General features: G+C 28.3%; 1 protein-coding gene across 1 annotated transcript in view; it reads right to left on the bottom strand.

The window, feature by feature from the left end:
• Positions 1-13,408, bottom strand: part of LOC111621735 (probable asparagine--tRNA ligase, mitochondrial) — a 46,601-nt gene that overhangs the window by 24,319 nt on the left and 8,874 nt on the right. Inside the window, exons 4-8 of the mRNA XM_023363962.1 lie at positions 8,362-8,502; positions 5,997-6,083; positions 2,871-2,986; positions 2,172-2,301; positions 1,260-1,396 (exon numbers count right to left, since the gene is read on the bottom strand). Of these exons, the coding sequence (XP_023219730.1) occupies positions 1,260-1,396; positions 2,172-2,301; positions 2,871-2,986; positions 5,997-6,083; positions 8,362-8,502 (611 nt within the window). The remainder of the gene's footprint in view (positions 1-1,259; positions 1,397-2,171; positions 2,302-2,870; positions 2,987-5,996; positions 6,084-8,361; positions 8,503-13,408) is intronic.

Here is a 13,408-nt window from a genome sequence, read left to right as displayed (position 1 = left end):
AATCTTTGGCTATGTCTTGGGCTACTCAAATATTTTACGTTTTTGATACTAAATTAACATCTGAAGTATAATTTTTTATTATTTTTATATTTTTCAATATATTTATTTTGTTTGTACAAAATAAAAAAATAATTTTTAACGATACAATAGTCTTTGTTAGGCTTAACATCGACGAAAATTCAACGCGAAACGACACGCAACGGAGAAAAATTTCGAAATCGGATACGTTAAACTATTTTTTCGTACGTAAATCAGTTATCTGGACAACCCCAGTCCCCAATTGATTCGGAAAATCGACGCTCTACTGTATTATTTCATTTTAGTATTTGATACTTTTTATCGTTTTTAATTTACTATTTTTACCAACATTATAGAACTATGTTGTTAATATTTATACTTTAATCTAATAAATGTATTAATTAATTAATTTTATTTTCTGATAATACTTGATTTTTTAATTTATGTTAGATTGAATATAAATTAAAACACTTTTAAAAATTAACACTAAAATTAATCCTATAAAACAGAAACTGTTTAAATAAATTTAAGCACTTTTCTGTTTTATTGAAGTATTCAAATATAGGTGAAGAATCTTTTAAAAACAAATTTATAAAAAAAAATTTATTTTTATCATTCTGTTATTTGAATATATTTTTTTAAAAACTCTTTTTGCCCTGTGGGTACTAAGAGGGCCTCTTTTAGCAAGCCCACTATGGGTTTGACAAGGTCCACTATGGGGCAGTAAAATAGTGAGGGATGGGGCCCAACATATCCAAATGGATCATCCCCTGAAAAATTCCTGGGGATTTTTCGACCCATCCTGATTTGACCCAGATCCCCAAAGTGGTAAGCTGTCATCTTGACCATTCTGCCTCATTAATTGGATATTAGAAATAGATAGGTTAAATATCTTATTTTAACAGCATAAATTTATGATTAATTAGCATTTTGCATAAAAAATAAACAAAAATTATGCTAAAAAACAAATCTTACAGTACAGCAACAAAAACTGTTCAAGAATTTTAACACACATTTCATATTAAAAGAATATTTTATGTAACACTAAATATGATCATTTTCATTGTTTACATTTTTTAAATTTATGAAATATTATTCGATTTAGATAAATTTTTCTTATATAAATCTATATTGTGTTATTATAATTAGCTAAAATATTTAATGCAAAAAGTTATAAAATTCCTAAGATATAGAAAAAAGTAATGAAATGAGAGTTGCCATATAAAAATTTTATAACTTACCTTATGAATGGTGTTTCTAGAATTTTTGTCAAATGATGAGCATAACAGGGGGTAAGACAACTGTGAAATAACTCAACATCTTTTACACACTTCTCTAGAATATACTGTGCTGAACTTTTAAACAATTCTTCAGTTAACTGAAAAGTTAATGTCATATAAAATAATATTTTAAAAATACAAAAATTATTAATTTTTACTTCAGAAATTATTTAAGAATATCAAGTGATTACACAAAAAGAAGACTTGTGGAGAAATAACATGAGTTTGGTAATGACATGAAATGATGGTGCCTAGCTAACCCAACATGCATTCCAAGAGTAGTATTAGTTCATTATTGCTATTTAAAATACACATTGTGTTAATAGAAAATTCCTTACACTTCAGAACAGAGAATTTTCATAGTAAAACTTAACATTTAGAAAAAATTACTAAAAATACAGGTTTTATTTATAAGCTACAGTAAAACATCAAATTTTAGCCTTTAAAATAAGTTATCCTGAACTATTTATTGTACAAAATTTAAATGTTTTATGCAACATATAATAAAGAGCAACAAGCAAAGTATCAACTCTGGCAGATGGTGTCATCAAATTCTTTACACAATTTCTCATGAGTCTACTTTTCATTTGATCACCCATTATTAATTTAGATAATGTTTTTAAATGGTAAAATACTAGTATTTTGCTAGATATTTTTAATTTTCAAATTCAGTATCAATGCACAATAATTAAAACAGAAAAGAGGAATATTTTTTGTAAATTATAAACAAGCTTTTTAATTTAAGTTAATAAATTATATTACACATATACAAATACACATACACACAATAGATTTACTATTTGTAAAATAATAAATTACATGAAAACATCAAAATTATCAAGAAACCAATTCTATATAACTATTTTAACTTGCCTGAAATAAATCCTCTAGTGTTACAAAGGTTTGTTCAACTTCAATCATTTGAAACTCACAAAGATGACGACGTGTTCGAGTGTTTTCTGCTCTGAATGTGGGGCCAAATGTGTAAACTTTTGACATAGCACTAAAAATAACAAAAATAGTTCCTAATATTAAATTAATTAAAACTCAAGCGTACGTATTTAAAGAATGATGATAAAAGCTTATTTTATAATAATAACCAAACAATATCAACCATAAAGATCAAATTGCCAAAAAGACTAAATGCAAAAATAGTACTTTGATATATGTAATCAATATAAAAAAAATTTGTATACAGAAAAGAATGCATCATTGATATAAAATAATTTTCTTTTCATCAATGCACTTAAACACTGTATACTGTATTAAAATGAAATATCTAATGAGTTTCAATTTCAAATATTTTATTTTTTAACTTATGCTTTTTAAGTAAGTGATATTTTTATCAAAAAAACTTTTGTATTAGTTTTAAAAGAATGTTTATGAAAGTTGCAATAATCATAATAATCAGCAGTTCTAAAAATCAAAATTCAACGTTTTTTTATAGTTAAAATATAAAAATTTTTACTATATATTATTTTTAATCAATATTTTAAATAATAATAAACAATAAATTTACATTATTTATTATTATTTCATAATAAATTTTTGAACTGATGATTTTATATTTACCATGCTGCAGCTTCTAACGCCAGCTGTCCTGACACAGTAAGGTAAGCAGGAACATTAAAATAATGTTTACATTCAGTTGATGATATATTTTCATCTATCAAATTTGACGTAACTGGCTAAACACACAATTTGAGAATATTAAATTCATTATTTTACTATATAAATCACAAACATTTTTAAAAATTTTAAATAAAATAAGTCTAGCATAAAATGAAGAGTTATCTAGTATAAAATATATACCTTTTTAAACATAAATTCTAAACAATAAATTGTGTTTGTCTGTTTAGAATTTATGCAATTTAAGCACTTGAGCAAAATATAAAATTAAATGTTTAAAACTGTATGTTTTGAAAGGAAATAAACATATTAGAAAAATTAGAAAATCAAAATAAAAAACCAAAGTTTATGTTAATCTAATAAATAATTTTTTTTTTCAAATATTGATAGAAAAGGCTTATGGCAAAATTTCAAATCAAGAACTTAAAGTTCTTGTTGAAGCACTTGTGTGCTTTTAAAAACTCACACATTGACAAATTTAAAATTTCATAAACTAAATAATTTTTCTTTATATTTATTTACTCTATCAAAATTGACAGAGATGTAAGAACTTTTACTTTTAATACTAAATCAATTTATAAAAAACAAAAATTACATTATTTTCAATTTAAAAACATTATATAATGAGATGTTAATTATAGAAAAATCATTGCATTGTTCATTAAAATTCTTTTTATTTTAATGATGTTTACCATACATTCATTACAAAGATGCTATTGGATAGACTTGAAAAAATAAGCACATTTAACTGAAAAAATTTATAAATGCCTTAGGTTCATAGTTTGAGCAACTACATTTAAGTAAATGAATTATTATTATTATTTTTCCAATTCTTTGTCCTGTGGACACTAAATGGACCTTTTCCTTATGACTATTATGCATTCAGCCAAGCCACAAAAGGATGGTGCTGTAATAAGAAACAACGACCAACATATCCAAATCAAATATCCTTCACCATGAAAATTTCCATGAATGCAAACCTTGACACAAATTTAGGTTCTTCAGAACAGCAAACCATTGCCTTTAACATTTCAACAAATCTATTGTAAATGTTATTTTTATTCTAAATGAATTAAAAAAGCTAATGATAAATTAAATTGAATGTACAAATAAAACTAAAATAAATAACCAAAATTAATATAAATCACTGTTAGATCACATGATTATGATGCTATTTCTGAATAATTATTTTATACTTTTTAAAAATTTTATATTAGAGGATAAATTTCTAGCTATAAATCATAGCATGTTATTCAGTTTTGCAACTGTTTCAAAATTTAGCAAATTAAACTTATTTGCTTTTGTTTTTTTAAACAGCTGTTTCATCATCAATTGATGTACTGGATGAAAAAGCTTCAAAGATTCTTGTTTTAATCTGAAAATCAGACTTAGTTTCCAAATAAATTCTTAGATGCTTTAACTTAACATATAATGGATCTGATGAATGGTGTTCTAAGATGCAAGATTGGTCTAGGAGGAAGCATTATGACTATAAAGTTAATACAACTGTTTGTTTCAGCAAGACTATATATAAACTATAATTACCTGCTTATAAAATGAGATTTTTATTCATTTATCACAACTTCAAATTCCTAGGCCGTCCTATAGGTGCAAGCAAAAGATTCTTTGCGTTTTTGCAAATAATTTTTGTGAATCACGTATTTACATATTTTACCAGATGCTTAATCTGGTAAAATATCTTGTATTTAAAAACATAGGTATTTTATCTGGGTTGTTTGAATTGTTCTTGTATAATGTCAGGAGTAAAGATGAATAGCAATAGAAAAAGCAAAGCTTTTGAGTTGAATTCCAGATTGAAATTCCAAAATCACACAGGAGCCTGATATAAGTTTTAATCCATTCCCACATGAAAACAGATGATTACTGTATTTGGAAATCAGAATTCAGAGAAACTCATAAGTGTAATTGACTGTTAAGAATTGGCAAATTAAGGTTCCTGATTGTCCAGCTTTACATGAATAAATTATGTTATTGATTTTTCAAGATTTTTCCTTAATTAAAGTTTAAAATGTCAGTAATTTTTGCAGAACAATATGTGCATTTACATTCATTTGATATTTTACTTGTGATTAAATTAAATAAAATTAGAATTGTACATATAAATCTAATTTTCTTTATTTTGATCTTTAAGGTCACACCTCATCTTATATATGAGTTAATATGGTAAATGTTTGTTTATTGTTTTTATAGAAATAACTATAAATTCAAGAAAAAAGCCTGTAATGTTTAACTTAACTGAAATTGACATTGAATCTTTAATAAACTAACCTCCTATATACATTATATGGTCCAATATGTTATAACTATCAATATATCATAAAACTAACAAAATTTTTATCTAGCTATAGTCTATATTTTGTTACATATTCTATTATTTAATTAAGAATTAAATAATAGAATATGTGTTATATGGAAAATAACACATTTGTCTTATTTTCCATATAACACATTCCAAATAAGACATTTGTCTTATTTTAAGAAAAACAACTTTTTTCAGGTATGTGGAAAATTCCACATACCTGAAAAAAGTTATTTTTCTGACCTGTAATTTAAGCTCAAAGATACAATTTGACTAAAACAAAAAGTTGTACTACCTTGTTCAATAGTATAATTTATGAAATATAAACATTATTAACATATATAATTTGAGAATACAACATAGCATCAATTTTTTGTTCATGAATGAGAATTAAATATTAATACATAAAAATGATTGTATAATATATAAGAAAAATATCTTCAAATTCTTTATACTATTTATATTAAATCATGACAAACAAAATATTTAAAGTCCATTTTATAGTAAAATCTTAATTTATAATACAAAAAATAGAATTTTTGGATCATGAAATTTTTATATTTAAAGTGTTGGATATTGGATTTTTAAAGATATTCAAATTTTATTCTAAAAGGGTTGTTCACAGTACTATATTTTTTATTTTATAAATATTGTCAAATTTATTATATTTTTTTTTTTTGTAATAATAATTTATTTTAGTGTTATGGGTAATTTGAAAATATAAAAATTTTAATAATTTTTTAACATACATTTACCTGAACAGAAAAAACATCTCCTCCTCCTTCACAATCATTAGAAGTTATAATTGGAGTATTCACATGAAGAAAATTTCTTTCCTATCAATTTATTATAAGTTTAAAATTACAATAATTAATTACTGTATTATAAAAATTATTTAAAAGATTCATTACAATAAAGAATATATCAATAAAAAATACTGGGTCTTTACAAATAACTCTGGAATTTCATACACAATTTAATAAATAACATTAAAAGTTTCACATGAATTACAAGGTTAAATGAAAAGACACAGTTTCAAGTTTTTTTTTTTTTTGGCATTTAGTACATTTCAGTTTTGCTCCTTTCACATCCCTGCAAATGCCTATGCAATAATCTGTTCACTTTCCACATCCATAACAGCATGTCAGGCTAATAATTGTAGTGGCATCAGTTATTGTCTCTTGCAGCTGGTCAAAATCACATAGTTCTGCATACAGCATGTTCTTTACATGTCCCCATATAAAAAGTCAAGAGATATCGTTTGGACTTCCAGGTGGCCATAAAACTGAACCATCCCCTCAACTCCACCTATTAGGAAATCTGTTGTATACAGCTACACAAACACAATTATTAAAATGAAATGCATCCTTTTGTGTACCACTTTGTGTATGGTAATCATAGAAATCTGTAATTCCAAACTGTATCATGCCAATCGCTTTAATGGACTTTTAGCATGAAAAACTTAGATTTATTCTATGTTATCTTCTAATATGCAAGTTCTCCAAGGCAGTTTTCCTTTTGAAACACTCCATCTTTTTAAAATGTTGCAACTACAGTCGACCCCCCTATAATTACGGTCCCTATAGTTACGATTCCTATAAAACTACGAAAAAATTGCTACCGGTATCCGTAAAAAATAGTAAAAGTTCCCTATAAACACCTCAAACGTCATCGGGAAGCCGAACTACTTTCCCGCCGTCCGTAGCGCCACGCTACGGAGAGATTTCTATCGTCTGGACAGTATTATATAAATTATATATAAATTAGGTACTGTACATATAATTATATATTAATTATATATAAATTAGGTACTGTATATATAATTATATATTAACTTATTGTAACTTTGTTATAATTAAATATATAATTTCCGCCGTCTAGCGTGGCGCCACGCTACGGAGATTTTTACGCTAACTATCGTCTGTCAGTATGTAAATTAGGTACCGTAAGTCTAATACAGTACTGTAATTTTATACATTTCTTGTGAAAGAAACATTTCTTATTCAACGGCGATTAAAATTATTTATATTAATGATGTCTCCGAAGTTCTACGAAGTTTTCACAGAAAAATAAGTTGTTAGAAATCGGCCGCTCTTTGCTGAGCTGTTCCGCGACGAAAACAATGTTGAGCAATGGCAATGTCGAATGGTGACACTCGGTAAGTAATCCTACAATTTTTTGTTTATAGCGTAGTTTATACGGATTATTCCCAAAAAATATATACGTATTTTGGAAATGTTGAGTCGGATTAGTCTAGAATCGATTAATTTTATGGAAGAAAATCTTTCAAACAGCCGTAGTCCGTAAACTTGACACGTGTCGGGTTGTGATTGGAAGGATTCGTAAGAAAGCGGATTCCTAGAGAATGGAACGTATCTCTATCTTATAGGGGGGTCGACTGTACTGACAAATTATCTTATATGTAGACACTTTACTTCCATACTCAGTAAAAAATTTTAATGAACAGCAATTTAGTTTTAAAGAATCAAATCGCACACTGCTTTTACTGTTGGACAGTTACCATGATACTGTTAATGTAATCATAATATTACTTTACTCAACATCATGTATACCAAAACTTTTGAGTTTCTGAGGATATCAGAACAAATGAATTTCTAACATCTCTTTTACGAAAATTAATATAAATTTTTTAAATGCCAGAGTTATTTTGTGAAGATGCTGTGTTCAATTGAATGAAATTTAAATTAGTTAATTCATAGTTTCAATCATTTAAAGCAAATAACATACAAAATTTACAGTATAAGTTTAATAAAATGTGTATATTAAGAATAACTAAATAAAAAAAAATAGAAAAAACTGATGTTATTAACAATCTTGCTAGAATATTTAATGTTTTAGAACAGTCAAAACAGAATATGAAAAAGTTGAAGTAAAATTAAATGCGAAGCAGGAGACTAAATTGTAAAAACAAAATTATGAAACACAGGAAGAATTGTGAGGAAAAAATGAGGGAGTATGAGATGTTAAATTTTGTAAAATCATATTTCTTCAAAATTTTAAGTTACTTTAAACAAATAATTTCCAAATTAGAATTTCTAAAAATATGAACTAAAGGTGTGTAAATTCTTATTCTAAATGAATAATAAAATATACCTGTAAAAATTTATGTACAGCAAATGTTGCTAAACTTCTAATTCTTAAAAGAGCACCAAAATCTTTAGTTCTTGGTCGAAGATGTAAATGTTGTCTTGTTTCTTTTACAGTTGGACTGTGTCGAGGTAAAAATGGAAATTTCTAAACATTGAAAAAATAATTAAATTTAATATTAATAAAATTAATGAAATAAAAAAATAAAATTTTAATACAGAAATATAATCCAATCTTTTGTTCTTTCATTTTATGGAAATACTCTAATTAGTCATAGAAACTAGAAAATATATTACAAATAAAACCAAATTTCAAAATCAACTCCAATTCTTTTCTTTAAAACAAATTCACTTACTGCTTTAATTGAAGGCCTTTAATTAGGTTATGAATGCAAATTTAATTTCAGTATTATATCTTTATGATAAATGATAAACTCAAGAGTGCAAGGATGAATTTGTAGACTAATTAAAGGAATATAATCATATTACATTCTATCTATGCATACACATACTCAATAAAACATGTTAAATTACAATTTATAAGCTGACATTCTCATTTATGACAATATATAATTATATCATTTTGAATCTGATATTAAATCTTGTTGAATGAATTAATATATATTTTTCAAACAATAAAATATTGGAATTGTACTGAAAATAAATTATATATATATATAATTTATTTTTCAGTACAATATTCAATATATGTATGTATGTATGTATGTATGTATGTATGTATGTATGTATGTAGCACTCAGGGATGTATAATGCTAACCCCCAGAATCATGGCTCTGAAGTAACTGAGTCTGAATGTTTGAAAAAATCCTAAAATTGTACGAATAGTTGTATGTTAATATTTTTGTTCTCCAAACACTACCTGTAGATGTGGCTGTCAAATCATTATTTTGGAATTTTTTCAAACATTCAAACTCAATTACATCAGAAACATGATTCTGAGGGTTAGCACTATACATCCCTGAGAACCTTATATATAAAAATACTAGAAAAACTTGAAATATTATAATAATAAAAAATATTTTCAAAAAAGTCTACTTTTAAAGACTTATTAATATTTTAATATATTAAATGGCATTCAAAAACAAATAAATAAATAAATATATATGTGAAATCCGTGATTTTTACCCCGATGTCGGAAAAATCTTTGTAAATAACTCCAATGGAAAAACCCACTCTTGGTGAGAAGTATATCGGAGGTCACCGATTGTTTTCACATTATGGTGGGAAAGTTGACAGTTAGTTGATCGGAATGCACCGTAAGTGTCAACTGAAGTCGATCACGTGACTCATTTCCCACGAATAACGTATAAAAGCTCGAGTCCCCGGAAGCTCAGGGCGATCCCTCGGAAGTTATACTTGGTAGATGTGCCATATTTGTCTCCATACTCTGGACCGAAAGGACATACGACCAACCACAACCAGTTGAACTTCCATCGCCATCCATGAACATATTCAACGAACGCATATTAGACATATCCGCAGAGAGGTATTTGTACTTTTTAGAGCTTTGTGAACTCTCTCTCAGACTAGCAGGTAAAGCTGTTAGAGCGTCCCTTTTATACAGTGAACTTATTTAATCGCATTTAACCTATGTATCCTAGCTTAGTTATATAAATAAATGCTTGTTTTGTTTTTAAACCTGTCTCCTGTCTCTGAAGGACACCTGCCGACTTACCGACGCACTCCCCACTCAAATTTTTGCCCTCCTAGCCATCCAACAAGCCGAGAACGGGTTTTACCAACCTGTTGCAGAGTAAGTGGTCATTTGGGATGAGCCCAGTGGCCCACTGCTAATCTCACATATATATATAAATACACATACATACATGAGGATTGTTCAAAAAGTTCCCTAACTATTTATTACAAAAAAAATACTTCACTTACAATTTATTTGTCAGGGTCCCCTTCAAAGTAGTCTACTCCCCAACGTATACACTTATCCCAACAGTATTTCCACTTTTTAAAACAGTCCTGGAATGCTTTTTCTGAAATGCTTATAAGCTCCTCCATCATTTTTTTTTTCTATCTCTGGAATGGTGGCAAATCTTTTTTCTTTGAGCATGGTTTTTAGTTTGGGAACAAGAAAAAGTTGCATGAGGCCAGGTCAAGTGAGTAGGGTGGGTGGGGAAGCACAGTGGTCTTGTTTTTGGCAAAAAACCAAAGAGTTCTGAGGGACAAATAAGCTGGCGCGTTATCGTGGTGAAAAACCACTTGCTGCTCCTCCAAAGTTTTGGCCGTTTTTGCCTGATTCTGTCTCTTAGGCATTTCATAACCCCCAGATAATACAAATCTGTGTTGACTGTCTGGCCTGTAGGTAGGTATTCGTGATGAACAAACCACTTTGCATCGAAAAAACAGTCATCATCATCTTAACATTTGAGAGAACTTGTTGAGCTTTTTTCAGGCAGGTGGATGTTTCACCCATCCATGGGAAGTTTCTGTGAAGAATTTCCCAAGTTTCACACAGAATTTCACAGAACAATGCTGCGCCTTCAAAGAGCTCATTTCTGCGAATCCAATTTTTTGCCAAACCCCACAAACACCCCTTCACATAAACGGCCATAACTAATCACCAAAACAAGATATCAACAAACAGATTGAAGGTTACTCGGGAGGTTTTCGCGGACACAACACCTTCAAGCAGATTAAAAAATAACCAACTGGAGACATGCTATTCAAAAAGTTTGGGAACTTTTTAAACAACCCATGTATTTATAAATACAATTACTTCTTTATCTTAAATTTTGTGGTAACCTGACCAGTTTTTTAAATTTTAGGGATTATCACACCAGTGAATATGATGTTACAAATGAAAGTACTTTATTTTATATCTAAGTTTTTTACAATTAGTATAGAATAAAAAGTCATAATGTTACAAAGTTAATCTTAAATATACTAGTACACCCAAATGCATCTTGGACTCTTCAGGTGGGGTTTGATAAAAATAATGATACAAAATATATATAAAAATTACATTAAAAAGGTTCAAATAACAATGAAGACATCACAAAGAAACCATTGTTTTCTTACATAAATAAACGTCACAAAACCCAATAAATTTGTAAAATGCATCTGCACAGTAAGCCGGAGTTGAGGGTTTGAGTCCCAATCCATGCCGATTCTTTTCTTCCAGAATATTCTAAATTATTTAATAAATATTAATTTAACAGTAGAGCATCGTTTATCCGAATCAATTGGGGACTGGGGTTGTTCAGATAACTTATTTTTCGGATAACCGATTATGTACGAAAAAATATATTAACCTATCCCATGTTGAAATTTTTCTCCGTTGCGTGTCGCTTCGTGTTGAATTTTCGTCAATGTTAAGCCTAATGTAAACTTTTTAAAATAATAATTGTGCTATTGTATCATTAAAAATTATTTCTTTATTTTTTACAAATGAAATGAATATATTGAGAAATATAAAAACAAAAAAAATTATACTTTAGAAGTTGATCTAGTATCAAAAATGTTTGATTCAGCATAACACAGTCCTCAGAAAAACACCACACAAAAGTAACAGTGCTGCCAAGTAAACACATACACAAACATAAAAAATATTGGAGTAGCCAAAAATATTGGATATAGCCAAAGATTGCAGCACCACAACACTAGCGAAAATTTAAATTTTCCGACTGGAATTCTTTTGGATAACTGACTTTTGGATAAACGACACTCGACTGTATAATTATTAAATTTAACAAGATGGCACCTAATGCTTCACTCTAGTGACAAATTATTTAGTAATTAATTAAATATAATTGCAGAAAATTAGCCCTATGTAATCAGGTGGTTGTTTGGCTTTACAATATTTTCTTATATGTACTGTATAATAGATTCCTTCTTTTTTCTCTATTTTTCTTTATAATCAATCCAATTACTACTGAGCTACTGATTGTAAATGTGTATAGTAACTGATTAAATGTTTTGGTGTAATAATTTTGTCAATCCTCCAGAGGTCCCGATTGTTGTCCACAGCTAGATCAATTATAAAGAGAAAGAAGGAATCTATTGTACAGCATATACAAGAAAACATTGGTTTTTCTTTTGTGGTGTCTTCAAGACACCACAAACCACCTTGAACCTTTTTAATGTAATTTTTGTATATATTTTGTATCATTATTTTTATCAAACCCCACCTGAAGAGTCCAAGATGCATTTGGGTGTTGTGGTGATATCGGATCCTCTCGCCCTCCCTCTCTGGGGGGTTTCGTTGGGGCAGATGCGATCCATCCATTGACACACGCTAACAAGGGGCCGTTAAGACCGGGGAAGAAAACGCGGGAAGAAATTTTTGAGAGAGGAATTCGGGACACAAGAGGGAGAGAGAGTGTGAAGTAGCGGTCCCTGAGAGTGAAATAAAGTTTTTTTTGTGGAAATATTGGACTGGTTAATTGGTGAGACAAACCAACGGGTCGGAATCCGCTGATCAAGAACGGGTTCCCTACAGGTGTACTAGTATATATTTAAGATTAACTTTGTAACATTGTCACTTTTTATTCTATACTAATTGTAAAAAACTTAGATATAAAATAAAGTATAGTGGGTGATTGGTTAATGAACATAATCTGTTCTAAGACTTTGTTGGCTATCTGAATTGTTTGTTAATTGATTATTGATTTACCATAGGATTTACCATAGGAATTTGATTAATTCATTCTGGAATCTCCAAAAAATAAAAAATATATACTTTCTTACTACATTTATTTATATGTAACTAGCAGACCTCGCCACGCACTGTTGTGGCTCAAAATGTATCTATTATAAATTTATAACACTTCCCCCGTGGGGGAAATTTTTCGAAAAATTTCTTCTTAGTGTACATTCTGTCGACGTACCCTATTAAAACGCAATCAAAAATGCAAAAACCCACATCTAAAATAGTATAATAGAAGCCAAGTTCTTCACAGTAAGCCTTAATCCTGTCTCTCTCCCCTGCGGGGGAAATATTGAAAAATTTCTTCTTAGTGTACATTCTGTTGATATACCCTATTAAAATGCAATCAAAAACGCAAAAACCCGCATCTAAAATA

Source organism: Centruroides sculpturatus, unplaced genomic scaffold, assembly GCF_000671375.1.
Source record: "Centruroides sculpturatus isolate CEXI.00-Female unplaced genomic scaffold, Cexi_2.0 scaffold21, whole genome shotgun sequence".
Classification (NCBI taxonomy): Eukaryota; Metazoa; Arthropoda; class Arachnida; order Scorpiones; family Buthidae; genus Centruroides; species Centruroides sculpturatus.
This window is presented reverse-complemented; position numbering and strand designations above follow the sequence as displayed.